The sequence below is a fragment of the Microtus oregoni genome, unplaced genomic scaffold, assembly GCF_018167655.1.
Source record: "Microtus oregoni isolate MIOR12 unplaced genomic scaffold, Mior012 000029F_ref0000214, whole genome shotgun sequence".
Taxonomy (NCBI): Eukaryota; Metazoa; Chordata; class Mammalia; order Rodentia; family Cricetidae; genus Microtus; species Microtus oregoni.
The window spans coordinates 19,992,838-20,020,739 of NW_024543088.1; the positions used below are offsets into that span (position 1 = coordinate 19,992,838).

General features: G+C 47.5%; 3 protein-coding genes and 1 non-coding gene across 8 annotated transcripts in view; 1 reads left to right on the forward strand and 3 right to left on the reverse strand.

The window, feature by feature from the left end:
• Positions 1-6,621: 6,621 nt before the first annotated feature.
• On the reverse strand, positions 6,622-15,457 carry Ranbp1 (RAN binding protein 1). The gene is made up of 6 exons (XM_041678414.1): positions 15,206-15,457; positions 13,886-14,022; positions 11,115-11,272; positions 8,416-8,544; positions 7,595-7,660; positions 6,622-7,029 (listed from the first exon to the last, which is right to left on the reverse strand). The coding sequence occupies exons 1-6, from the start codon at positions 15,440-15,442 to the stop codon at positions 6,923-6,925; spliced, it is 834 nt and encodes a 277-aa protein (XP_041534348.1). The 5' UTR covers positions 15,443-15,457; the 3' UTR covers positions 6,622-6,922.
• LOC121465220 lies at positions 7,400-7,547 on the reverse strand. The gene has a single exon (XR_005976644.1). It is a non-coding gene; the product is annotated as a small nucleolar RNA SNORA77 (small nucleolar RNA).
• Positions 15,458-15,628: 171 nt separating the features above from the next.
• Positions 15,629-27,056, forward strand: Trmt2a (tRNA methyltransferase 2 homolog A). 4 transcript variants are annotated; one of them, XM_041678401.1, is made up of 12 exons: positions 15,629-15,704; positions 16,182-16,729; positions 17,127-17,235; positions 17,569-17,750; positions 17,894-18,008; positions 18,089-18,204; positions 18,281-18,392; positions 18,894-19,016; positions 19,134-19,209; positions 19,448-19,564; positions 19,654-19,750; positions 19,841-20,231. In XM_041678401.1, exons 2-12 carry the CDS (start codon positions 16,194-16,196, stop codon positions 20,067-20,069), a joined length of 1,812 nt encoding a protein of 603 aa, XP_041534335.1. In that variant the 5' UTR covers positions 15,629-15,704; positions 16,182-16,193; the 3' UTR covers positions 20,070-20,231. The 4 variants fall into 4 exon arrangements, with proteins under 4 accessions (XP_041534335.1, XP_041534336.1, XP_041534337.1 ...); XM_041678402.1 differs by lacking the exon at positions 19,841-20,231 and adding an exon at positions 26,240-27,056 and having other exon boundaries at positions 15,656-15,945; XM_041678403.1 differs by lacking the exon at positions 19,841-20,231 and adding an exon at positions 26,291-27,056 and having other exon boundaries at positions 15,656-15,945.
• Dgcr8 (DGCR8 microprocessor complex subunit) overlaps positions 20,521-27,902 on the reverse strand; it is a 33,165-nt gene continuing 25,783 nt past the window's right edge. For both annotated transcript variants that reach the window (XM_041678398.1, XM_041678399.1), the window contains 5 exons: positions 26,588-26,688; positions 26,177-26,283; positions 24,756-24,883; positions 23,118-23,231; positions 20,521-22,107 (listed from right to left, as the gene is read on the reverse strand). In XM_041678398.1, the coding sequence (XP_041534332.1) occupies positions 22,024-22,107; positions 23,118-23,231; positions 24,756-24,883; positions 26,177-26,283; positions 26,588-26,688 (534 nt within the window). In that variant the 3' untranslated portion in view covers positions 20,521-22,023. The remainder of the gene's footprint in view (positions 22,108-23,117; positions 23,232-24,755; positions 24,884-26,176; positions 26,284-26,587; positions 26,689-27,902) is intronic.

Genomic DNA, 27,902 nt, shown 5'->3' on the forward strand with positions numbered 1-27,902 from the left:
AATAGGGCTGGCAGGAAACGTGGGATCTGTGAGGCCCAGGCAGATCTCCTTTACCAGAGTAGCCATAAAACCCACAACTGGTGCAGGGGGAAAGGAAATGAAACAAAAGTGGAAGGTGGCAGTCAGCCCATTGCAGGACCTGAGATGGAGGTAAAGGCAGCACAAATGGGGCTCTGCCTTCCCATGCTTTCACTATCCAGAGTCAAAAATTATTGAATAGAAAATTCCAGAAGTAACTCAAATTTGTGTACTGTTAGCTGGGTGTGGTGACTCTTGTAATGGCAGCCCTTGGAAGACCGAGGCAGGAAGATTGCTTCAGAGTTCACGTCTGGCCAGCCTTGACTCTACATGGTGAAACCCATCTCAAAAACCAAACAAGCTGGGTGTGATGGTTCACGCCTTTAATCCCAGGACTGGGAAGACAGAGGTAGATGAATCTCAAGTTTGAGGCCAGCCTAATCTACATAGTAAGTTCCAGGCTAGCCAAGTTATGTAACAACAAACAAAATATTAGAGAAGGGCAGCTTGCTGGTTCCTGGCCGCCCGGCTAGCTTAGACTTGAAATAATCACACAGAAACTGTATTATTTAATTCACTGCTTGGCCCATTAGCTCTAGCATCTTATTGGCTAACACTTACATATGAATTTAACCCATTTCTATTCATCTGTGTATCATCACATGGCAGTGGCTTTCCAGCAAAGTTTCAGCATGTCTGACTCTGGCAGAGGGTCCATGGCTTCTTGTTGACTCCGCCCTTCTTTTTCCTAGCACTCAGCCTAGCTTTCTCTGCCTACCTAAGTTCTACCTTGCTATAGGTCCAAAGCAGTTTCTTTATTCATTACTGGTAATCATAGCACACAGAGGGGATTCCCACATCACCTCCCCTTTTCTGTTTAAATAAAAAGGAAAGTTTTAACTTTAACATAGTAAAATTACATATAACAAAACAGGTGTCAAACAAGAATTACAGTTACAATATTTATATCTACTTTATCTTTTATCATAACTAAGGAAAACTATAACTATCTATCTATTCTTCAACTCCATCAGAGACTCCAGAAGGATATAATATTACATAAGTAAACAGGAAGTGCATTGCAAGAAGCTTCCAAAATTTTAGAACTGGCAGAGACATCTTGCTGCCTGGACAGTCACCAAAAGTTCTTCTGTACCATTGGGGCATCCATCTTTAGCCCACAGGCCCATAGTATCCAGCAGACTTTTTCATGAAGCAGGAAATTTCAAAGACAGTTCCACCTATACTGGCAGTTTGTCACATTTTTCTGTGTCCTGCAGAATGTCTGGCAGACTTTCATGAAGCAGAAACCCTGAAGGATCATCTCACCTTTAGACAAGTTCAGTAGTCATTTCTTTGTGGGTCCTGCATATCCAGTTCAACAGTCCAGGCAGGAGCAGTTTCTTGCCCAAATAGCTAGCAAACTCCATAAGGAGCCTTTTTGATGTCCATCTTCCTCTTGAAGTAGCTTGTGCTGCCAGGAGCAGATGTGTCTCATTATCATGAAAAGTCCTAAGTTATTAAAACATTTTAAATGCCATATTCTGAAGGTCTCGGAAAGATTTGAAGAATACCTATCTAACTGAAATATATCTCTATATATCTAGAAAATCTAACTGACTACAAGCTTGACTATTATAGATGAGTATCTATTAACTTATATTTCTTAATTATACATTACATTTTTAAATGAGCTACCCAAACACAATACCTTAATCAAGATCAGAAATACATTACATATAACAAAATTGACCTTAAATTTGTATCAATAAACCAAGATCCATACCAATGCAAATTATTCATATCTATATCATATCCCCCTTTAAATGTAAACAAACATTTATAGACAATATTTGGGAATATGGGCGTAGTTTTCTCCATACTGCTTCCTGCTGATTGTTGGCCGTAGTAATTTTTGGGGGGTGTTTATGGCAACTTTCGGGGGAGGGTCTTGTTACATCAAACCACTCCAGTCTGGAAGCAATCCACAGGTTCTCATCCTCTGTGGAAACAAGAAAAGAACCTCTTTTCCAAAGCAACATATCATTAGACCCAAATTTGGAAGTCATGATACCTTTATAATATACATGCTGGTTTTGCTTAACAGCCCATACAATGAAATGTCTCTCTGTACTTAGCTCATTCACAGTCAAAAAATTCAAAGATAAGACAATATAAATAATACAGACTCTCTGTGAATTTTCCATTTTTACATGGCTTATTTTTCTTTACTCCTTTTAATCTATGACTATCTGTACTCTTTAAAAACTATACCCTTTTGGGGGCTGGAGAGATGGCTCAGCGGTTAAGAGCATTGCCTGCTCTTCCAAAGGTCCTGAGTTCAATTCCTAGCAACCACATGTTGGCTCATACCCATCTGTAATGAGATCTGGTGCCCTCTTCTGGCCTTCAGGCATACACGCAGAAAGAATATTGTATACATAATAAATAAATAAATATTTTTTTAAAAAACCTATACCCTTTTTTTTGAAGCATTAACTTTATTTTATGACTCTATACTTTTTCTTTTCTCTTTCAAGCCTATGTACCTTTATCCAACACTATGACTCATCTGAATTTGTCTTTATTGCATATCTGTACTTCTTTACTGTCCAGGAGCACTTTTTAAAATGCTAAGCGCTTCTTAAAACCTAAGCTACGCCAATACTATGGTATATACTGCACTTCTTGTCTGCCCAGTCTAAAACTTAAGTTGCATTATTACTATGGTATATACAGTACTTCCTGTTTGTCCCACCCAGTCCAGCGTGGCATAGCTGCTCAAACATCTGAGAGCCACACATACTGCCCAACTTTTAGACACACAGCTGGCCCATGTTGCCATCAAGCAAGCTGTGCCCCATCCAAATGCTCCGTCTCCAGAAAGAGCCAGAGGTCATGCTGGCAACACATCCCAGAAAGCTGGCATTTCAAAACGACACTGCTTTTCTGCTATCACTTGGTCAGGAAAACCTCTCTTAAAGGAGCTGCTGCATGCAGCCAGCAAACAGCAAGAAGCCGTGTTAAACTCTGTATTTTTGTGTCTAGAATTCCTTTTCAAACTCTCTCAAGTTTTACATGGATTTAGTCTACCATGTTGGTGTGCCAATCTGTTGGAGGAGGCCACTTGTTCTTCCCAGATGCACAGCTAGCTAGCTTAGACCTGAAATAATCACACAGAAACTGTATTATTTAAATCACTGCTTGGCCCATTAGCTAGTTCTAGCTTCTTATTGGCTAACTCTTACATCTGAATTTAATCCATTTCTATTAATTTGTGTGTCGCCACGTGTCAGTGGCTTACTGGCAGTTTCGGCATGTCTGTCTCTGGAGGAAGGTCCATGGCTTCTTCCTGACTCCATCCTTCTTTTTCCCAGCATTCAGCCTAACTTTCCCTGCCTACCTAAGTTCTACCTTGCTATAGGTCCAAAGCAGTTTCTTTATTCATTAAATGTAATCACAGCACACAGAGGGGACTCCCACATCAACAAAAGGGTCAGGATGTAGCTCAGTTGGCAGAATGCCTGCCTAACAAAACCCAACACCATATAAACAGAACATATGTACCTAGTCCCATCATTAGGAGGTAGACACAGGATTCAAGCTTATCCTCTGCTACACACACCTTCAGGCCAACCTGGGCTGAATGAGTCTCAAGTGAACCAACCAACCAACCAACCAACCAACTTAACTGCACTTCTCTGTCTTGAATGTGAATTCCCTAGGCTTACCTAGTTTCTATTGTAGCCTTCTTGTGTTTCTACAGTAGTGATTGCCAGAGACCTGGTAAAGCAAAAGGCCAAAGTGTTCTACATAGTTAGATAAGAGCCTGTGCTGAGCATGCCTTTAATCCCAGCACTGGGGGGAAGGGGGGGCGGAGGCAGGTGGATCTCTGAGTTCAAGGCCAGCCTGGTCTATAGAGCTAGTTCCAGGAGAGCTAAAACCCTGTCTCAAAAAACAAAGAATCTGTGTTGAGGTTGCTAAGACCTACAGTAAGCTATTTAGACTGTATTTTTTAACCTTATTGCAGTTTATCTGACTTCATCTCCCACTATGCCTAACTTATAAATAGGGCTTGGCATCCTGTAGTAATAAGGGCGGCGGGGCTGCGTGCCCAGCCCCCCAGCGCCAATCTGTAGTAAATAGGGGCAGCAGGGCTGCGTTCCCAGCACCCTGGCCACCTGTCCAGCTAGCTTATGCCCCGAAATAACAACACACAAACTGTATTCATTTAAACACTGATTGGCCCATTCTCTTCTAGGCTAATTCTCACATATTAATTTAGCCCATTTCTAATCATCTGTGTTGCGCCCCTAGGTGCGCTTACCGGGAAGATTCTAGCCTATGTCCATCCTGGGTCGGAGTTTCATAGCGTGTTTCTGCCCAGGAGCCAGGAGCATGGTGTCTCTCTGAGGCGTCTGCTCCCGAGAGGAGAGCTGCCGAGTCTCTGACCTCACTTCCTCTTCCTCCCAGCGTCCTGTTCTGCCTACTCCTCCCACCTATCTTCCAACCAATAAAATGGGCCAAGGCAGTTCCTTTATTAGCCAATGACCTTCCTCCATCAGCATCCCCTAAGTTTGCAGTGTCTATTGGGGGTCCTGGAATATCCCCTATGGATAAGAGGGTGCTACTGTATGCTTGTGTTGTTTTGTAGACAGGATTTCTCTGTGTAACAGTCCGAGCTGTCCTGGAACTCTGTGTAGACCAGGCTGGCCTCGAACTCACAGAGATGCACCTGCCTCTGCCTCTCAAGTGCTGGGCTTAAAGGAATATGCCACTACTACCCAGCTACCTGTGTGTCTCTTATAGTTCTAACTCCTGATAAGACCCCACTGCCTCTGCCTCCCATTGCGTCAGGACACAAATGCCAGCCAGGCTGGGTAGCTTCAACAATTCATTGATATCCTCCAGTCCATTGTCAATAAGGCAGACTTGGACCAATGCATGTTCCTTTCAGCTACACCTCCAAGGGTGAACAAGCCACTTAAGTACACCAGAATACAGCTTGAGCACAGATAGCAGTGTTTCCTAACCACTTTGGAGGGGCTTTTCTGTATCTGCAGCATGGAACTCTTTTGGGTTTGACTAGAGACTTATGTTATGTATGGAGGCCACCAGTCATCCTCCTCCACTGCCAGAGATACATGGGAAAAATACCAAACTCTGGGAATGGGAAGAAACTTTCTACTTGGTGAGCATTCTCCCACCCCAAAGGCTCATTTGCTTGTTTCAACTCAAGATAAAGGTTACTTTCCACTATGTCAAAAATCAATGTCCCAGTCCAGGGCTTCCCTTGAGGAAGATCATGCAGCTCTTTTATGAAGAACATTGAAGACCACATGTGGTCAGTGTCACAAATTCCAGTTCATCAGGCCCCACCATGTGTGCAGATCTCTTCCTGGGATGGAGAAAGCCAAGAGACAGCCAGTAGTCTTTAGTTGGCTTTTAAAGATGAGCTGGGGGGATGAAAAGGTTCTTTGGCAGCAGGTGGGGTAGTATGAACATAAAGTACAATATGCCTATATGGAAAACTTTGAATGTTACCTTTTAAGTTTTTAAAAAAGAAAAGCTGTATTTGTAAACACACCATGTCTGACAAGGTCAGACATAACAGGGTCAACTACAATACACAAATTGACAGGTGGAGACCCATCCTCTTCAAGTGCTTCTGGTATATGTTAGGGGTAATCAGCAAGAGACCAGCTCCTCTTCTTATGGGAGCAGGGCCCCCATGGCTCCTGTCCTGTCATAGGTAGGGCTGGTGCAGCTCCTGAGGCCAGCCCATTATACAGCATATCAGGGCTCTCATTCATATATATGTGTACACACACACACACACACACACACACACACACTTGCATGCACTACCTGGGAGAGGCAGAGTGTGTCTGACTCCTTGGAGCTTAATTGTAAGCAGCCTGGTGTGGCCATTTAGAACTGAATTCGGATCTTCTACAAGAGCCATTTCCCCAGCCCCACACATAAGTTTTAGACACAAGCCCAGAAGGCTCAAACCCTTACAAGTGTTATTTGAAGATGTGTTGAAGCATATAATGGTTTCCAACAGGAGGGTTAAAGGGCTAGTCACAGCTACACCGTGACACAGCACTAGAATGGCTATCCATCTCCAGGGTGGCCTTTCTCTCCACTGAGCTCAGTACTACCTTATTAACCATAGCCAACCCAAACCAGTTTTTCCTAATAGCCACATCTGTTTGTTTACCTACTACCTCCCTTCACCGGGTTACTCTAGTGGTCTTCCTTCATGTCCCTCCAACACACACAAACACACACAAAATCTACAAAGGGCACAAAGTAATAAATAGTTCCGGCTGCAGGACAGCAGCACACTTTGGCCCTGAATGCCAGCCTCAGCCCCACTGGGCTCTTCAGCTCCCATCACACTCACCTAGTGGCTTCTAGGAACAGCTTGGACAAACCAGGCCATAGTGTTCATTGCTCCCTAAAGAGCAATAGCAGACACACCACTTGATTCTCCTAAGAAACCAGCTTCACAGACCTGCGATGCACACTCAGGTACACAGGTGACCAAGGAGGGCTCCAGGCACAGCTCCCCTTCCCCAACACAGCCTTGCCAGTTGGTCCAGGTTTTCAAAGGTATTTTTATTCACTATTTTTGATGACTATAAATAAGTGTTTCCACTATGGAAAAGAAAGTTAGCACAGTACATTTTCATGACTGGGGAATGGATTTCTGAAGTCATGTTCAATGGTGTCAAAACTTAAGGAGAAAAGAATTAAAAAAAACAAAAGAAAACAAAAAACCCCTGAAGGTTGGAATTCAGTTCTTTATAAAGTCCCTTGTAAAAACAAAACAGAATAAAAACAAACCTTAAAGGGCAGGGAAATTTTTTTAAAAGAAAAAGGAAGGAAAAGGACAGATTCATTGCTTCTCCTCAGATTTCTCTTCAGCCTCATCTCTGGCCTCCCTCACAGAAAGGGCTTCCAGCTTCTCAGCCACCTTTTCAGCATTATCATTTTTGCCTGGTCCTGCAAAAACAGGCAAACGCAGTAAGACACCAAACAGAGAAATCTGGTTGTGAGATTGTACTACTCTCGGCACTCAACCAGTGCAGGCTCAACCTGCTCCCTAAGCATCACCCACCACTCTCCCCAGATGGGCACAAGAGGCCCCAACAAGCTGCTGATTACCACCAAGCTGTTCAGTGATCTATGGTCACTTACTAACACAGGTCTCATCTGCCCCAGAGGAACAGGACACACAATTCTTAGAGAAAGAAAGGAGTATCTGAAAAGCCCTTTCGCCCCTGGTAGGTTCCCGAGAGCTGTAACTCAGCTCTGTACCTGAAGTGAGCAAGAACGCTATGAGGCCAACCTGCAGTCAAAGCCTCCAAGGAATCACCATGTCCCCAGGTAGCTGTATGACCCCCAACAGGCAGAGGCAGCCACAGCACCCTGCAGAGGCAGCCACAGCACCCTGGAATGTTTCTTTGGCAGACAGAAAAAGCACCAGACTGGAGCTGCAGTCAGGTGCAGAGTGAATCTGCAAAGAAGTTCCAACACCCACCCTCATCACCCCAGGGCACCACATCACCTTTCTTTTCTCTTTCTTCAATCTCTTTCCTGCATTCTTCAAACTTTGTCTTGAACTTTTGTGCATCTGCAGAAAGAGAAGGAACTGAAGGAGTTCTCAGAATATACTGGTGACATCCTGAAGTTCTCAAGAGCCAACTCATAGTTCCCAATGGCACTTTCTCTCATTCTTTTTAAAGACAGGCTCTTGCTACATAGCCCTGACTGTCCTGGAAGACAGAGATCTGCCTGCCTCTGCCTCCCAGTGCTGGGATTAAAGGTGAGCACCACCAAATCCAGCCCCAATGGCAGCTTCTGACTACCTAACACCTGCAGTGACTGGTTACTGAGTCTCTCCTGAGGCCAGTGACTGTCCTCAGTTATCTATCAACAATCAAATGACCAAGGGCCAAGGCCCTTCCTACTATAGGCTCTACTCTTGTTGGAAGGGCTACCAGAGATACACTATACTCCCAGAACAAGGGAAGGCTCACTTTCACAGGAGCACTAGCCACTAGGGCACTGGCCATGGTACCTGCTGACTCTCCACGATCCTAGGGCATAGCACATGCGGGACTAGAAAAATTCCCCATGGAAGAAAGATCAGCCAGGGCTTGCAGATCTCTGCAATCTTGGCTGGAACAGGTGCCTAAGCATCCATAGGGGACACCAATGTCCCAGTCTTGAGGAACCAGAAACCCAGAAGCAGCAGCAGGAGGAAACTCTAGGGTGTGTCTCTGTTCCACACACCGGATGGGAATCAACTGGATGCAACAACTGTTTATACAGACCCCCTAGGATTTCACACAGCAGGCGACCCACAGTTGGGCAGGTTCTCCTTACTCTCAGCATTTAGGAAGCGGATGGCAAGCAGTTCAGGCTTGGGGCACTCATCTGCAAAGTCGGCGTGAGTATTCCAGACCCAGGCACGGTCGCTGCCAGCATTGGGCTTCAGCTCCATCATTGGTGTGACTAGAAGACAGAAGCCTGTGAGAACAGCGGGACCCTCGGCCAAACCACTCAGCCCTCACTCAGAGCAACCTGCTAACCAAGTGAAGGAGGGACCTACTTCAACCAACATGGAATTTGATCCAAGTTGTTGTACCTGATTACCCTCCTAGCCAAGCAACCACCATACTGGGGGGTTCAACTGTGCCCACTTACAGATTATCCTAGCTGGATTTGACTGTTATTTCCCTAAGGGTGAAGAGAGTCAAAGATCCTCACCCTTGTAACCACTGGTTGTATGCAACTCTGTCCTAATTCCATGTGCCCTCCTCCAGGAGGGGCTAGAGTATTAGATTGGGAAAGACTCGGACAGAGGGGCTCCACCTTTAGAGAAGCTATCATCCCTGCTAAGTCAAGGCCTTCCAGGTATAGCCTGATGGGGTGAGGAGTACTCACACCCCTGTAAGTAACACCTCACCTCTGACCTTAGGAAAGGCCAATAAATTCATTGTTTCCCCAGAGGAAACTCTGGTGGCAGCACACCTTCATCTGTCATTGGAACCCTGGCATAAGTGCAGACATTGCTTATGTCTGCCCCATGGAAGGAATTTCACCACAGGTCTACACAACTCTAAGCCCTATGCAAACCACATCTGCTTAAAACCAGGATAATCCTTATGTGGGAACAGGCTCAGGACCCTGAAGCACAGGTTCTGTCTGCTGATGTTTTAAGGATAGCCACTCAGGCTCAAACCTTCCAAAGGGCTTTGCCCAACATATGGCTAAAACACATGCCCACACCAGCATGAACCTGGCTGACTTAAAGATGGGAACACAGAGGTGAAGGAGCTTGAAAGCAGGAGTATCACATGATGCCACCACTCAACCCTCTATAGTCCAGGAAGGTCTGAGGGGTAAGAACACAAGTAGCAAACACTGGAATCTCAGGACAATGTTAGTATGTCATGAAGACAAGCCATGGCTCATAACAAGCATGTTTATTCTGAATCCCTCAGGTCCTACTGAACCAAGGAGAACCGAGGGGGAAGGTTATAGCACCAACAGATAGTTGCCAGCCTCTGATCCCTGTACCCTGGCAGCATTTCAAGGATTCTAGAGGTCCATGAACCAATCTGACCACCCCTACACGACCGCCAAAGCTGGAGCTCAGGGAGCTGAGCCATCACAGCCCATGGTGGTCTCAGGAACTCTGCACAGCACTCCACTTGATGCCTGTAGTGGTCTGAATGAGAATGGCTCATGTTGTGCTTGGTTCCCAGTTGAAGAACTGTTTGGAAGGATTAGGTGTGGCCCTGTTAGAGGAAGGTCACCGGGGGTGGGCTCTCAAGTTTCAAAAGCTAATAAGACTAAGTCGCTCCAACGTCTCTCTCTGCCCCCCCCCCATAGACTAACCCTCTGAAAATGCAATCAAGTCCCAATTAAATGTCTTCTTTTAGAAGAGTTGTTTGATCATGGTGTCTCTTCAGAGCAATAGAACAGTAATATGCCCGACCTTGACTCACAACAGCCAAGGGCCTGTGAGATAGGCAAGATAAGGACAAGGAGTTCCACCCAGGTAGAGAGGCTCACAGAGACCACTCTGGAACCTAGCTAGGCTTTGAGAGCAGCTCCCCACCCCGCAAAGGAGTGCCCCAAACTGGGACTGAGGAGAGACTGAGGCAACTGTGAGGGAGAGAGGATCAAGGTCTTTCTCATGTCTCTGCCTCAGCAAAACCCACCTTTTAAAGCCCTAACTGCACCTTACCTATAGTCAGCCAAAGTACCCAAGAAGGTAGAGATTCGGGGTCTGTAAAGCTGTGCCAGTAGAATCACTTCCCAAAAAGTCTGACTAGTTCCACCCCAGAACCCACAAGGTGAAAGGAGAGAACCAGTTCCTATAAGTTGTCCTTCAACTGTCACAGCCATGGCACAGGTGCACACAAATGAAAGAAAACAATGCACTTAGATAAAAGCACTAGCTAGACAAGCCCAGAGATCCGAGCTCGACTCAAGAACACACGTAAAGGCGTTAGGGAAGAGTAGATTCCACAAAGCTGTTCTTTGTCTTCCATATGCAAACTCACCTGGAGGATAATATTTTTAAGTTTAGAAAAATATAGATTTTTGCACTAGATCTATCAGGATCAAAAGCCCCCTAAAATGATCTAAAGAACCTCTGAGACAAACAGGGAAGGGACGGCTTGTTGAGACCTCGTTCTAGATCCACAGGGCCACATCTGGCCAAGAGCCCTCCTCCTTCATCTTCTTCCTAGCACTGTTCCCTTCCTGTATCATCCCAGGCAACAGCTGGGAGTAGAGCATGATCAGAAAGTGAAAACACAGCTTTGGCACCAGACCCCCACAACTTGCCCAGATAACATACAAACACGTACCCACTGCATCACCATCTAACTCTATCCTGGAGTTCTACATCTGCCCTAGATCTATCTTGCCCACAGCCTGCATTCTGTAAGCTTCACTGTCAGAGTTCAGAGGCCTGTTTGAAAGATACTTTAAGCATCACAAATATATCCCTCTCTCCCCTGGTAACCAGCTCCTAGAGTTCCAGGGTGTAGACCTGAAAGACCACCTACTATAGTGGTTGGCGCATATCTTCAGAGTCTTGTCCCTCCTCATGAGAAGGCGGATGGTCCCTTTCTCCTTATGCTTCAGGAGTTTGACATCACCAGTGCCTCGCTCCTTCCATTCTGGGAGGTCATTCTCTGAAGCAAACCGGAATAGCTTTGCCCGCCTATAAGAAAAGCCAGTAAAGAAACACTTAAGACAGGGAGGGAACTCACACCTGGACCAACTGCCCCAAAAGAAAACGTGTTCTGTGGGCGCAAAATATAAGGGTACTGCTGGACACTGGGTCCTCACCAAATTTTTCTAAATCTTTGGGTGCCAAGAATTACTAGTCAAAAAACCACCCAGGAGAGCACAACAGCCCAACAAATTCCACATTGCTTTTACTTTACAGCCAGAAAGCTATTCATAGCAGAAGCATTTTCCTCAGGAGAGGTATCTAAGGGTACACATGGCCCAGGGCGGGTAAAGAAGCGCCAGCGAGCTGGATGGCCCAGTCACACTACATGAGCACCCTTTACACAAAGCCTTAGGGATATCATCCTCCACAGGCCCAGCACCAGCTTCCTGTCAGGAGGAACCTGTTGCAGCCACCAGGGTTCAGGCACCTAGCGCCAGCAATGAGTCCAGTTCTTTTGTCCCTCAAGCCGGGCCAACACCCTTCCTCTGCCACCCTCACCTGCCTCTCCTCTGCTAAAGTCTCTGCTCTCCTCCAAACTCGGTCACAAGGGATACGTCTTCACCCACTTCTTAAGAGAAAGCCCTGGTGTAGGGCACAAGAGGCTGGTCTCCAGAGCTACACCAAGGACACTGCCCAGGAAAGCAGTCCTGTCAGCACTGCATGGACGAAATCAAATGCTACCTAACTCAAAGGGATGCCACCCTTGCCCAGGGCTATAGCACAGAACTCTGGCCCACCACCTTCTGGGTACAAAGGTATATTATGGGCTCTCCTTAAGCAGCCCCCTCCCCCCCACAACTTCACAGCAGATGTACCTTAATCTGACATTTTAGGTATACTTGAAGGGGGAAGAGGGAATGCCAGAGACAGAAACACAACCTTTGCTACAATGTACCTGAACCCCAGTGTCCAGCAATTCTGAGCACAGGAAACAACAAGCAAGCCAGTCTCTGCTGTGATGTGAAACCAGATACAAGATATCTTATGCTCAGTTGCTGTCTTGGCCTGAGAGTACAAGCTTGTAATCCTAGATATTAAGGAAGCTAAAGCAGGTAAATGGTAAGTTCAAGACCAGGTGTATAAAATTGGAGCAGGGAGGGGGCAAGAGATGCATCTCAGTACAGTACATGCCTAGCATGTGTTCAATCACCAGGCCAGTAAACAAGACAACAGCAAATCCAAAGTTTACTCAAGTATTGCTACAGTTCCTCACTGAAGGTTCTAAGAGAGAAACACGTGGTAATTTCAAAAAAGCATTTTTGATAGCTAAGACATTTCCAGTGGCATTCTGTGTTAAGACACAGTACCAGGAATGCATAGGTTGTAGCTCAATTTGTCTGCTGTGGTTTGAATGTGTCCTTACAGTTTAGGCATTAACTCAATTTCCAAATTCACATTAATAATATTTGAAGCATCCTTTAGAAGTAAAGATGATCAGATGAAATCACGAGGACTGAGGACAGGGGCCGAACAATGGCACTAGAGGGTATGTAAAAGACGGAAGGTAGCAAGTTCCATGATACATGGCCACATTAAGATGTGACTGAGGCCCATACCAAAATGCTAGCACTATGCTCTCAGATCTCAGACTTCCTAACCTGCAAAACCATGAGCTGGAGGCTGGAGAGATGGCTCAGCAGTTAAGAGCACTGGCTGTTCTTCCAGAGGACCACATGGCAACTCAAAACTGTCTGTAACTCTAGTCCCCAGGGATCCGCTGCTTTCTTCTGGCCTCCTTGGGCACCAGGCTGCACATTGTGTAGAGACATCCATGTAGGCAAAACACCCATACACATATAAAATTAGAAAAAAAACCAAACAAGAGCTAAACCAACCTGTTCTTTAAGGATACCCAGTTAAGGCAACAGAAAACAAGGCAGAAAGAAAGAAAAGGAAAGAAAGAAGTTAAGATTCCTGCTCAAGAAAGGAAGGAAGCTCCCACCCCCAAGAAAGGGTCTCACAATGTAGCCCTGGCTGTCCTGGAACTTACTTTGTAGACCAGGCAGGCCTAAAAAACCCACAGAAATCTACCTGCTTTCTATCTCCCGAGTGCTGGAATTAAAGGTGCCTGCTACAGCACCTGCTGGGATTGCTGATTCTTGGAGGAAAGGTGCAAAATCAGCTGGGGAGACACCCAGGTGACAAAACTATGTTGGGGACATCCTTCACATCACTGTCCCCAAGGAAGCAGGAAAAGGTTTGGCAGAATGGTTGAATTTTCAATGTAAGACTAGTCACCATACAACTCCAGGCCCTTTCATAAAACAGCCTTTATCAGACTGGGGCCAAGCTGTGAAATTCACAGGGATCATAATGTGCCCTGCCAACATAGAATTTTTCTGCAAAGTTCCAGACAAAAATCACAGAGAGGCTTATACCCAAGCACAAGAGAAATAATCCCCAGCACAGTACTAGCTGGCTGGCTGGCTCCTACAGAAAGCACAGAGAAGAGCATGGTCCCACTGTGGTTATGGAGTTTTATAAGTTTTTTTATTGGAACATCCCACGGAGACCTGCTTATTATTGAGCCATTTCTCTCTCGCTGTCTCAGTCAGCCCATCTAAAGATACTTCCACAGGGACACCTCAGAGGACTTACATCTTGAAAAGTTCCTCTTCATCTTCCTCCAGTGTTTTAATTTCTTGCTCAGGAAGAGAAACTATTGGCTCGAACTGAGGGTCATGGTTGGATTCATCTGCATTCTCTGTGGAGGTATCATGGTCCTCATGACTGTCCTGTGCAGAGAGGGGAGGAGAGGTAATGCTGCTGGCTGGTGAACCTGGCCCACAGTGGGCATCACCAATCAAAAACGGCCCTGAAAAACGAAGACAGGCCTCCCCTACATTGGAAATTAAGTCTCCAGTCTTTCACATCACCAGTTTGCACTTACACCAACATCACAAAAATCACAAGACAGCATGCAGCAAGACAATGGATTTTAACACCCCCAGCACGCGCAGCACATTCAGGCATCAATCAGTTACACACACACCTCATAGTAGCTTGGAGAAAATCCCTCCTCTGTAAAATGAAATTATACCCGACACGTAAATAACATGAAAAACTCAAAAGGAAGAGCAACCTTAAGAGTTTTTACTGCGGATTCTCCAGGCACTTGTTAGTTCACTACGAAGATAAATTGCTATGGGATGATTAGCATTTCCATGAATTCACAGTTCACCAAGCCATTTTTCACAAGCTTGGAAATTGAAGCTGAAAGAAGCTAAGAAAAGTCTGACAAGTAAGCTTGAAGATTCTGACCCAACTTGAAGGATTACAAGGGCATGCAGTTGTTTAAATCTGGCAAGATCACGTGCTTTGATAATACAGGGGGAAAAAAACCCAGACTCACACTACCTAACTCCACAGATAAAGAAATAGAAGCCCTTCGGTTTCACAGCACTGCGGCTCCGCTGCAGCCGACACGCGAGCCACCAACAAAGCCGCCCCCGCCCTGAGTCCGCTTGTCTTATATCTGTACCCCGCGCTGGAACGCGAGCTTCCGCCACCGAAGGCGGCGGCGGTTCCAGGCGTAATGACCGAATGAATGAAGGGATCTACGGGCAACTAGAAGAAGGGTTTCCCGATGCTAGTGGAAACATCACAAGGGCCCCAAGACGAAGGAAATCCGCAACTGCCAGGTTCCCAGGTAAAGCCGGGAGCCCGGTGTGGAGATGGCTGCTCTTCCGCACACCACAAGGTCATGCGCCGCCCCGCAGCCCCCGAGACCCGAGTCTTCGCCAGCAACTCCCACTCCCGGGACCCAAAGTCCTCGAGCCCCCCAGACCCGGGCGCCTCGACAGGCCCCGAACCCGCAGGCCAGCGAGGGTTGGCGGCAGAGGCGCGGGCCGCCCACGTGGCCGTCCATAGCGGCCCTTGCCTCCCGGCCTGCCCGGCCCCACCCGGGCCTCGCCGTACCTTGGTGGCCGCCATGGGGGCGCGGCGACGGCGGCTCGACTGGCTCAGGCGTCGCTGGCTCGGCGGCCTCCGGGCGGCTGGTCGCAGCTTCTTTTCCTCCGCGTCTGGCGCCGGCGTCTCCCGCCCGTCCGCTCTTCCCTCCGCCCCCCGACCCGAACCCTGACCCCTGACCCCAGCGGCGGGAAACGCGCCGTGATTCAAAACCACTGCAGCTTTATTGGCTCTGACGGCGGACATTCATTGTCCGGCCCGCCCCGCGCTTCCCGCCAAAACGCTCGCGGCGCATGCCCGGCCTCGCCTTAGCCTAGGGAGCGCGCTATCCCGGCGACCCACGCGCGCACTTCCGTCTGCAAACCCAGAGTGCCCCTGACGTCAGTGTGAGCGGCTGTTGGAAGGATCAGTCAGGACTCGGCGCGTGGCGGTGACGTCATCGGAAGCTGAGCCCTTAGAGAAACCAGGCTCGCTTAGTGTGCGCTGGCCGACGGGAGAGGCAGGCGAGGCAGTGTGGCTCTCGCTGCCTACTGGGGAGCGAGTGGTGCATCCCCAGTCCTCAGTGCCGGCTCTGAGCACCCGAGTTTAGAGTCCCTCTACTGCGTAAGGCGAAGCCGCAGCATTTCCTCACGGCATCGCACCTAATTTCTGAGCACTTCGTGTGTAAGAGACCAAGGTGGTGACCCTCGTGAGCACCCTGGTCCGGGCGACAGACGAGCAGGGCGATGAGTGAGAAGCTGGACACGGAAGTAAAGCGAAGGGGGTGACGTGCAGCTGATGTGGATGGGTGGGATTGGGTAGCAGTCATTACTGTTGGATCAGAGATAGGATGGGGGAGAACTGAGTCTCAAGAGTAGAGAGGAGCGGGTCTGGGCAGAGCTGGGTGTAGTGTGAGCTTATCGAGATCTGGGTGGTTTAGGGAGTTAGCCCGAGGCCGTAGTCATCGTAGGTACAGCTTTAGCCTGGCCCGTCTGTCCCCACACAGGTTCAAGAGCACATGGAGGACTGCGGCCCAGAGGCCAGTGCAGAACACAGCCCTGGAGTCCCAGAAAGTAAAGAAGAGAAAGAGGGGCCTGCACCAGCTGCAGAGTCTGGAACTCAGCCTGGGCTCTACAGCTACATAAGGGATGACCTGTTCACCTCAGAGATCTTTAAATTGGAGCTGCAAAATGTGCCTCGCCATGCCAGCTTTAGCGACGTCCGGCGCTTTTTGGGCCGTTTTGGCCTACAGTCCCACAAAATCAAACTCTTCGGACAACCACCATGTGCCTTTGTAACATTTCGCAGCGCTGCTGAACGAGACAAGGCCTTACGAGTGCTGCACGGTGCTCTCTGGAAAGGACGCCCACTCAGCGTGCGCATGGCTCGACCCAAGGCTGACCCCATGGCTAGGAAGAGGCGGCAGGAAGGTGATAGTGAGCCTTCAGCAACGCAGATTGCCGATGTGGTGACCCCTCTTTGGAGAGTGCCCTACTCTGAGCAGTTGGAGCAGAAGCGGCTGGAATGTGAACGGGTGCTACAGAAACTGGCCAAGTGAGTGTGGCACTGACATCCTAACCAGAGTGAGCTTTTGCTCTTGACCTGCTCCATCAGCCCTGTACTCTATTCAGAACACATACAGGGCATATAAGTTAGTGGTTCTTAACTGGGGGTTGGGGGGGGAGTCGGTTGTCTAAGACCATTGGAAAACATATTTATAATTCATAACAGCAAACTTAGTTATGAAGTAGCACCAAAATAAATTTATGGCTAGGGGTCACCACATGAGAAACTGTATTAAAGGGTCGCTGCATTAGGAAGGTTGAGAACCTCTGGTCTAAGTGGTGAGGGAGCTGGTTAGTAATGCCCCTATGGTACCAATGCAATAGTGAGGTCCCAGTGTAGATGGGGAACACTCTTAAGTCCAACCATGATATACTTTATCCTACAGGGAAATTGGGAGTACTAACCGCGCCCTGCTACCCTGGCTGCTCACACAGAGACAACAGCACAATAAGGCTTGTTGCCCATTGGAGGGAGTCAAGCCATCACCCCAGCAGGTCAGGCTGACTATGAAGTCCCATTCTGTGTGGGGAGGGGGGAGGTTGGCCTCTCCTGGTTTTTGTCATGCAGTGCTGGGGTAAAACCCAGGGCTTCACACATTACACATATACTTTAAGGCTAGGCCAGCCCATCATCCTGTTCTCTAAGAACTTTCCTTATCCTCTTTGCCACTTTTCATTTTTTTCCTGGAGTTCAATAAGCCAGCAGTAAAGTAAAACCTTGTTTTGCCTGCCCGCCCCATCAGGGTGTTTTGTTCACTGTGGTGTTTCTTCCAGTGCTGAGCAAGCAAGGTTGAGATATGGCTGCTTTTGCCACCTTCTCTCCTGCAGACTGAATATCGTAATAAGTGTGAGTTCCTGATCGGAGTTGGGGTAGACGGCGAAGACAACACGGTTGGCTGCCGGCTTGGCAAGTACAAGGGCGGAACGTGTGCCGTGGCAGCCCCCTTGGACACCGTGCACATTCCAGAGGCCACCAAGCAGGTGGTGAAGGCCTTCCAGGAATTCATTCGGTGGGGACCTGGCCTGGGGTTGGGCTCCTGAGAAGTCCCCAATCCAGGGAGCAGATGGTGTGGTCCTTGCCCTGGCAGTTGTAGGGGTAGGGTGCTGGGACAGGCACACACCAGGTACTCAGGGACACTTGTGGCTTCCTCAGGTCTACCCCATACTCGGCATACGACCCTGAGACATATGCAGGCCACTGGAAGCAGCTGACTGTTCGTACCAGCCGCAGAGGCCAGGCCATGGCCATTGCCTACTTCCACCCCCAGGTCTCAGGCAGAGGTCTTGTTGGGGGAGGTCTTGTTGGGTTTTTCTTAGTCTGATGGGCTTTTTGTATCCTCCACTGCAGAAACTGAGCTCGGAGGAAATGGCAGGGCTGAAGGCCTCACTTGTGTACTACTTCATGGAAGGGCCAGGCAAGGCCAGTGGGGTGACCTGCCTCTACTTTGTGGAGGAAGGACAGAGGTGAGAAGCCCAGGTTGGGACAGGAAGGGTATCCAGATATCCAGTAACACTGACAGATCTCCTGCTTCTCATGTAGGAAGACTCCCAGCCAGGAAGGCCTGCCCCTGGAGCATATGGCTGGTGACCAGTGCATCCAGGAAGACCTGCTGGGGCTGACCTTCCGCATTTCCCCTCAAGCGTTCTTCCAGGTAGCATCTCCTTTATGACCACAAAGATACAGGGAAGCTGGCTGTGGTAGCAGGTGTGGTATGAAGGGGAAGATGGAAAAGAGATTTCTAAAGAACATCCATGTAATGGGGACTCTAAGATAAGAAAGGGATATTCTGTCACTTGATTTCTTTGTGGTTGACCCAGTGATGCATGTGGCCTTATTTCCTGCCAAACCCAGAACAGAATACCATGGCAGCAATCTCCTTAGCTGCAAAGCCACTCTCACTGTTATGGAAAACCCTACTATGGAGATGTGTGTGTGGAGAGGGGGGTGTTTCCAAAGTTTCTAGCGTAATATATGCAGTCATTCTCAGTTGATCTGGGGGAGAGTCAGGAAAAAAGCTCCCCATTAATGGGGATGTCTGTTTTAAGGATTTAGTTTTTTTAAAGCCTGGAGAGTGTATGAGATCACTGATGTGACCCAAGTAGTGTGGGGTGCTAGCCTACACTGGAGTACACTATGGCTAACTAACCTCCAGGTAAACACACCTGCAGCTGAAGTGCTCTACACAGTCATCCAGGAATGGGCTCAGCTGGACGTGGGCAGTACCGTGCTGGATGTGTGCTGTGGCACTGGCACCATAGGCCTGGCTCTGGCCCCGGTAAGTCTTCTAGCCCTAGAACATCTCCCTACTGTTGATCTTGAGTGTGAAGGCTACTATCAAACCCCAGAGGTAGCCCAGCTGTGCTGTCTCTTCCTTTCTATCTCTTTATTCCAGAAGGTAAAGAGAGTCATCGGGATTGAGCTGTGCCAGGAGGCTGTGGAGGATGCCCGTGTGAATGCTCTCACCAATGGTGAGAACTTTTGTATCAAATAGCAAGCAGGATAGTCTGCCACAGCAAAACTTTCTGCTGGACATTTCAATTGGATCTACAATCTGATTAGGGTTTTGGGGGCCTTCTACAAAGTGGGGCACTGAGGGATCTGTAGACTTCTGGTTGGAGACAGAAAATCTTTGGGGGAAGGGGGAACTGTATGCTTTCCAAGCCTGTTAGGTCCAGAGATCATTGACAACTATGACACTATCCCTAGAGTTGAGCAACGTTGAGTTCCACTGCGGCAGGGCTGAAGATCTTGTGCCAGGCTTGGTGAGCAGACTGTCTTCCCAGCGACTTGTAGCTGTCCTAGACCCACCACGGGCTGGACTACGTGAGTGGCTTCCAATTGCGGAGAAGAAAAAAAAAAGCTATGTTGGGTAGTCCACCATTAGGAGACACTAGCCCCTTATGTTTTGTTAGATTCCAAGGTGATTCTGGCCATTCGTAGAGCTGAGAATATCAAGCGACTCCTGTATGTTTCCTGCAATCCCCGGGCAGCCATGGGCAACTTTGTGGAGTAAGTGTTTATGGGGGTGGGGGACGAGGACACACCTATCTGCCACCTACAGAAACCTCTGGGGCTAATATTGGTACCTTCCCACCACAGCCTCTGCAGGGCCCCATCTAACCGAGTAAAAGGCATTCCATTCCACCCAGTCAAGGCTGTGGCCGTGGACCTGTTCCCACAAACTCCACACTGTGAGATGCTTATACTGTTTGAGAGGATGGACCAATACCCTAATAGCACAGGAGCCTTGGGGCATCAAGACTCTGAAACCCCAAGAAATACTCCTGATACCACCTCACAGGAAATGGAGACTTCCCTCTCATCCTAGGTTCTGGGAACTACAGAAGTAGACAAAAGCTGGGAACTCCTTATGGCTCCCTACTAAGCAGAGGCATGAGGCCTACCTAGCTGTTATTATGAACACTGTATCCTGTAATGGGGCAGCCAGAATCTAGAATAAATACTGCTGATTTGCTGATGGTTTTGTGAGAGCCAGAGCCTTGACTCATTCCTACTTGCCACAAGCTTCACTGTGCTTAAAGGAATGCCAGGGCTCTCTTCAATTTAGTCACTGACAGCAGGTTTTAGGGCCAAACACCAAATATTCCAGATGAGTAAGCACTGAGAATGGCCCCTGCAGGTAGTGACTGCTGTACACCCCTCTATGCAGAGTTTACATGAGGTTAACTTGTGTACGCCATGGCACTTCCTGGCCGGTTGAAGATCCACAATCATCCAATACTCTCATCAGAAAAAAGAAACCAGCCATTCCTGTGCGGACAGTTTTATGTGTTCAGACCATCGGGGTATACCCTACAGCCATGGCCAGCATCTGCACAGGCTCCCAGCATTGTAGCATGGCTGCTATACCTTAAAAATTCACCTGCCTGTAAGAGACAGGGAGGGCACTGGAGCATCTGTTGTTGACATTGCCTGGGCAAATGGGACTATAGAGAGATCACCATGCCCATGTGCTCAAGGCTTTCTCGATAGCAAATCTGTTTTAAGGGTGATGGTCAGTCAAAGGCTGATTACAACTATGAATGAGAGGCAAGAAAGAAGAAATCAGGTGTTCAACTCTAGCAACTTGATTTGGAGGATTCTTTTTGCTTAGATTAACACAGAAGTTAACTGTTGCACACAGGTAATGGGGGGAGAAATATAGTATTGGGATAGCTGTTATCCCATCTTTGTGACAACATACACCATCCATATATCTTCAGGTACAGGGCTCTCAATATACCTCTACTCAATACCCATCTCCATGACTAGACAGAGAGCATGGGTAGACAAAAACTAAAACTGACATCAGGCCTGGCTGCACAAAGCAGTCATTCCTAAATACAGAGAAGTCAAAACTACTTATGTGCAGTGCCAGCTCTTGGTCAGTGATGGGCTACACTGACAGCCCTGTTTCCTTTACACAAGTCCATCTGTTGAAACGCACGACTCTAAACCAGTCTTCTACTCTCACTGTAAAAGTTTCTTTCCAAATTCTCAAACAAAGGCTTTAAAAAAAATTGATCAACAGATGGACTTGATTGTGCAAAAATCTATGTAAAAAACTTGCTAGAGTTTATCGAAGGTGGGAGAGCTTGGGTATCTAGAAGACATCATCAGAAAAAGTAGACTGCAACCCAAGAGCCAACCAGATTAACACTCAGATTCTTGACAGTTCAGTATCTTCACTGTGCAATCTCTATGTTCTGGTGCTAAAATTTTGTTTTATTTTAAGCCAAAATAGCCTGAAATCACCCTTTCTGTTATAACTTTTTCAGAGGAAAATGGGAAACACACAAAGCAGTTAATACTACAGTACAGGATACCTGTACCTTCTGACCAGGTCTCAGTGGCTCCATCAGAAGGAACTATGAGCAGAAGGACTACCTGGCATCATAGACCAGCCAAAGCTATAAAACCTGGTCACCTCATCTATCAACCAAGTATCAGTTCTTGTCAGTGCATATAGTGTACTAAAATTCATGGAAACCTTCATAAAAACAGTCTGCAGCAGACACGTACAAGCAGGATCTACAGCTGGCTATCAGCTTCCACTTGTGCAGTTACTTATAGCTGATCCTTAAATATATCAAGTCACATTGAGAGCAGCTTCCAGAAGAACTGCTTCTTTGAACGTGTGCTGTAGGGTCACAGCTGTCCCTGCATGTCAGAGCAAAGCCCAGACAATGCCACAGGAAGGGAACTTAGGTTGGAGGCCTGGTGCTGCAGTGATGTGTTGCTGATGGTATCCTGGGAAGCACTGTTGGCCCATGCCTCCTACCTCATACATCCACTGTGCACAAGGGCTCACCACCAGGCTGGGCAGATGCTACAATTGACATCTTGGGCTTCTTCCGAGTCTCCTCCTGGAAGAATAGAGGTCAGTGATACTAGAGGCACACCCAGCAAAGAGATTCACAAGAGTGAAAGGGTGGAAGCCCCTGAATTCCGAGAGCACAAATGCTTGTGATACCTGGCTAGGAGGGAAGGTACAGGGAGCGGGCTGGGTTGGACCAGGCCAGGAGGGTCTCCTCAGAATGCCAGGGTTGACTCCCATGTGCTGCAGTTTCCCTGGCAATCTAGAGACACCCTGAATGGAAGAATTTGCAACAAGCTGGGATCCACCCCTCCAAGATGAGTGTCATCCTAGCCTTGCTTGCCTGGAAGCCCAGTCAATTTTCCCTACAAATATGGACTGTGTGTCTTTAGCCTGTTGTCTTGATCCCCACAACTAATCTCCCCAAAAGAGTCAAGCTAGAAGTACTGCTTACTCTAGCAGACAAGGCCTACCTCTACCCGAGAGCAGTAGAAAGGCAACTGGCAATAGACACTGGGTACTAAGAGTTTGTGTTCATACCTGGGTCAATGTCACCTGAGCTAGAATGGCTCTTAACTCAGAAGGCCTAGGGGTGTGAGTAACTATAAAATACTTTCCAAGGCCAGGAAACAATCAGTAAGAAAGCCCACTTGGGACAGAACACCTATGGCAGTTTTAGGAAGCTTTACCAAGACCACCAGGTCCTACCTAGGCTTAACTGTTCTATGATCTTTGAGTTATCAAGTACAAGGCCAGTGCACAATTCTTGCCCTCAAATACCTGACTCCAATTGGACCCTTAGGCACTAAAAGACTGGACTGTATACTCTCCAACTTGATGTTTTTAAGGAAAGCACCATCCATGCATGCTAGAACTTAAAGATCAACCTTATCTGGAAGGACAAGTAGTAAGCATATCCAGAATCTGATCAGAAATGGGCTCCTAAGATCTAGGTACAAGGAAGGAGCTGACTCAGCAAACTATGGTATGGGCAGAAACAGTACAGGGGACTGTGGGGGTAGATGACCTGGGGGAGAGGAGAGAAAAGGAGATAATCACCCGCTCTGCAGCCAGCCTCTTCATTTCCTCTTGCAGCTTGCTCAGGATGTGAAGGTTGGGCCTGTTCTTCTTGGCATACTGCTGTAGCTCTATCACACTCTTGTCAGAGGTCTCCTAGGGACCCAAAGCTTGCTCTCAGAACTCCCAAGTAGCAGTGTGCTCATGACCACCCAAAACAGGAGCGTAAGGGCCTGGTGGGGAAGTGCACACCATTGGCCCACCTGTGATGAGGCCTTGGCTGCTGACAGATACAAGCTATAAGCACAGCCCTGAGCTCCCAGGTCTCTCCCAGAAACTCTGTCCCTTTTTCCATGATCACACCTCTGTTTACTGGCTGAGTATGAAAGTCAGGCACTCACTATGCTAGAAACCCTCAGAGAGTGGCTGAAGCCAACTGAGACATAACACAGCCAAACACCTGCTCAGCCATTCTCTCTGGTCCCTTCTTGCCTTAGAATCCATAGCCAAGGATGCTCAGTGTCTTGGCATGCCAGAGGTCCTGTGCCAGACAGGGGCCATTCACCCTCCAGGTGAAGAAAGCCCCTACCTATGGTTGCAGTAATGTTCTCTATCTGTTTCAGCCCAGGACTATGTACGTACGGCAAACACTGCACCTACATTTCAACTCATAGGAAATACTTCTATTCAGGCTAGGGATGCAGCTCAGTGAAAGCAGTCCTCACTTAGCTTACACAAAGCCCCAGTATGAGCCAACAGCAGGGAGGGAAAGGAATCAGTAAAAAGAGAAGGAGCCTTATATTGTTTATATTCTCCATGTGGCTCCTGGATCCCTGCCTTGCCAGTCTAGAACAAGGACAGGAGCAGGCCTCAGTTTTAGAGAACCTGAGGGATGCCGCACAGCTCCAGACAACTGGCTCAAGGGTTCACAGCACAGTCTTCAGGGTCACCACCTATACTCATCTAAATGATGGGATCCTGATGATCTAGGTAGTTTCTACATATATTAAGGGAAAATGTTACAAAATGCTAGTGATCTAGGTCAGTACTGGAGCATTTGTTTAACTTGTACAAGGCTCTGGGTTCCATCCCTAGCACCCCAAAAAGGAAATAGCCAGCTGCATGGTAGTGGTGCACACCTTTAATTCCAGCACTTGGGAGACAAAAAAAACCAACAAAACCAAAAACTACAACAAAAAAACCACCCAAAAAAAGAAATTGCCAACACCCACTTCCCAGTACTTCCCTGAACCCATTAGGTTTCAAGACTGGTTTAAATTCTGAGAACTAGATAAAAGCTACAGAAACAAAATAGGCAGTATTTATATTCTGTAAGCCCCTGAGATTTTCAACTAAACAAGGATATACTGTGTGGAAACTGCTAAAGGACAGCTCCCAAGCCTTCATACAACTCAGCACCAGTTAGTGTTCATTGCCTGCACCTACTAATGGTATGTCGCAGGCCTGGTGCTCTAGGCATGGCTTGTACTTAAATGCTTGGCAGGTTCAAGAGTAAGATGTATCTTGGGTGTCCCTACCCTCAGCCTGTACAATCACTGGCACAACAAAGGAGAGATAAAAGCAGTGCTAGGCTTGACCTTGATAGCAAACTTAGAAATGAGCTCCAAAGCAAGAAACAGGGAAGCAGAGCAGCTGCCGATGTCCTGACAGTCTGGTTACCTGCTTCACCATTTTGCTGCTCTCACGGCCATACATGCGCAGTAAGGACCCCCAATTCTTGACATGTGGGTGCAGCAGCTGAAGGATTTTCTGAGAGGCTAATTGTTTCCCAACTCGTTTATTCTTACCTGTGAGAGGAAAAAAGCAAAGGTGGAGAGGAGTCACAAATATCCAAACAGAAGAACCTTTCCTTGGTATCTAGGGAGCCATGCAGGGAATTCCACAGGAGGGTAGACAGTGCTTTCCCACTGTGCTAGACACCATGACTCACAGTCCTGAGACCTGGACCCAGGTACCACTCTGCCGAGCAGCTTTCAGGATATCCAGACGAGGACAAGTGGAAAAGCTATTAGCCAAAACAATGAAGGTTCCTTCTCTCCAGTGTCCCACTCCACCCCACTTTCCTGCAACACACAGACAAGCAGCAGCAAGGATTCCTATAATGTCTATGGCTCCTGAGGGTAGGTGCCTTGGTGGAGCCTCCATATGAAGGATGCCCTGAGCCAGGAGAGCTCTTCAGGCTGAAAGATCATTGGACTGCTCACTCTCTCAACGTCCTCAGCAGCCTACCCCTGTGGGGACTAGAGTTTGTAATGTGCAGCATAGGTAACTGGGAACATCCAGGTCTAGATGTGGGTCTGTAATTTCCCAGGGTCCTTTAAGGATCATCCCCTAATATATATATAAAACTAAGTTTTCCTTATAGTGATTACTTAGTGTTTTACTTTATGGTAAACATACCTTTTTTTTGGGGGGGGGGGGGTTCAAGATAGGGCTTCTCTGTGTAACAGCTCTGGCCGGTCCTGGAACTTGCTTTGTAGACCAGGCTGGCCTTGAACTCAATAAGATCTGCCTGCTTCTGCCTCTTGAGTGCTAGGAATAAAGGCATGTGCCACCATGCCTGGCTTTTTTTTTTTTTTTTCAAAGAACAAGGTCTTACTATATTGTTCAAGCTAATTCTGAACTCATATCCGCATGATTGATTCTCCTGCCCAGCCTCCTCCTAAGCTCGAACTACTGGCTTTATGTTGGCCTTTACTAAGTACCTATGTTGATGTGAAAGCAGAGTAAGGTGGTGCCTAGAAACCAGAATACAGGCATACAGATGGATAGATAGCCATCAGAAGGCACCTCAGCCTGCTCCTCAGAAAGCCAATCCCTCATCCTACCAGAGACTGGCTGGTTAGAGGTAAGAGAAGCAACAGTGGAACAGAAGGAAGAATGCAGGCAGGGTCACCACAACTCTAGCTTCAGATGAAGGTGGCCCACACAAAGTTGGGGCTTACTTGGGATGACTGCCAAAGCAGTAGTAGATTAGGAAGGCCACACCCCCTCATGTCAGAAACTGCTGGCCATACCCCAGCAGTCCTCTGAAAACATGCCAGGCTATGAGGGAAGCAGGGGAGGAGACAGGTCCTTACACCACCCGCGCACTGTGTGTTTGCCGCATGCCATGACATATTCGCTCTTCTGGTTTTTCCCAGGAACCACTTCAAACTTGATGGATGTGTCACCCATTCCATGGTTTCTTTCAGGAGAAAACAAAGATGACAAGGAAACATCAGTGGATGGTACTTGGACATGGTGACTTCTGAGGAGGGCTACCAAATGACGAAATTCAGAGAAAACCGAACTCCTAGGACTCTAGATGACTAAGGAAGATTCCCCACACGCATTTCAGTTACCCAGGACTGGCCTATCAGTCAGAGCCAAGGGGCTCCTGTCTATCCAGGCAAACAGACAATGCCTTGGGGACAAAATCCAAGTAAAAATTTGAGATGCCCAGAGGGGCTGTCATGACTTGATTTTGAGGAAGCTGCTGTCTACCCTACCTTTTAAGGCACTCATGGAGGATCTGATACGGAGACAACAGCCCGGCCTTGCTGGTCAGTTCGTAGACTCGTGAATCCTCAATACTGATGTGGTTAAAATACTAAAACAAAAGCATATGCTTGTGAATCCCGAGCAAGCCCAGACTTCTGAAGAGTCGTGCCACACTGTGTGCTTCCCTCACGTGCAGAACATCCTGTCACCTCACTAGATCATGCCATACCTGATATCCCTTTTAGTTGGTAGAACTGTTTGGGAGAGATTAGGACAAGGTGTGTCACTATGGGTGGGCTTTAAGGTTTCAAAAGCCCATACCATTCCTAGTTAGATTTACCACCCAATCCCGCCTCCTCGTGGATGAGATGTGAGCTCTCAACTACTGCTTGAGCACTATGCCTGCATGCCTGCTAGCCACCATGCCTCTCACCAAGATGGTCATAAACAAACCCTCTGAAACTGTAAACCCCAATAAACCCTTCTATAAGTTGCCTCGGTCATAGCGTTTTGTCAGAGTAATAGAAAAGTAACTAAAACACACGAGGAGAGAAATTTTGCACAGCAAGACTCAGGTAGGCTAGGGGTGGGAGAAGCAGCTATAAAATGCATGGGACAAAGGATAGAGGCTCAGAAATTAGTAGCTAACAGAACCTCCCCTAACTTGATCTCAGACTGACCCTATACTCAGTGAACAGGAGATGCCAGATAGCTCAGCTCACTCCATAGCACAGACCATCACTGTACATCTCTGGGACAGACGGCAGAAACAGAATACAGTTATGCAAGGATAAATCTACCTGCTGATGATGAATCATATACACAAGAGTAGTCCTATAGGATTTTATTACCTAGCAACATTAGAGTCACCCTAGTTCATATAGGGACCCTTTATAGAGTTTACATAAGTAACACATATCTGTACCGCAAACTGGGTGACTTTAAGCAATAATAGTGGGTTCTCTCACAATTCTAAAGGTGAGAAGTAAAATTCAGGGTAACCAGCAAAGCTGTACTCCCTCTGCAGAGACTACATGGGAAAATCCTTTTCAGGTCCTATGGTTTATGGCAGCGCCAAGACAATCTTTACTAGGTCTCTTTTTTTCTCACCTCTGGAAAACCAGTCACAATTTTTCAACCACAAATCAACTAAATTATACTTGTAGCATCGTAGTCTCCAAAGTAAGGCCACATTCTTAGGTACCAGAGATTAGCCCTTCCTTTTCAGAAACATATAATATAACCCAGACTTAGAACAAAGCTTAACTTTCCAGTTGACAAGCAAATAGGAACAAAGAGCTTAAAACAAACATTAAACAATAG

Coding starts and splice junctions, on each gene's coding strand:
- Trmt2a (XM_041678400.1), top strand. CDS start 15,922: ATGAGTGAGAAGCTGGACACGGAA. Junction 17,236..17,568: donor TCAAGCCATCACCCCAGCAG/GTCAGGCTGACT, acceptor TCTCTCCTGCAG/ACTGAATATCGTAATAAGTG. Junction 19,751..19,840: donor GCCATGGGCAACTTTGTGGA/GTAAGTGTTTAT, acceptor TTCCCACCACAG/CCTCTGCAGGGCCCCATCTA.
- Ranbp1 (XM_041678414.1), bottom strand. CDS start 15,442: ATGTCCGCCGTCAGAGCCAATAAAGCTGCAGTGGTTTTGAATCACGGC. Junction 11,273..13,885: donor GAAGAGGAACTTTTCAAGAT/GTAAGTCCTCTG, acceptor CTTTTCTTATAG/GCGGGCAAAGCTATTCCGGT. Junction 7,030..7,594: donor TGAAGAAAGAGAAAAGAAAG/GTGATGTGGTGC, acceptor CTGTTTTTGCAG/GACCAGGCAAAAATGATAAT.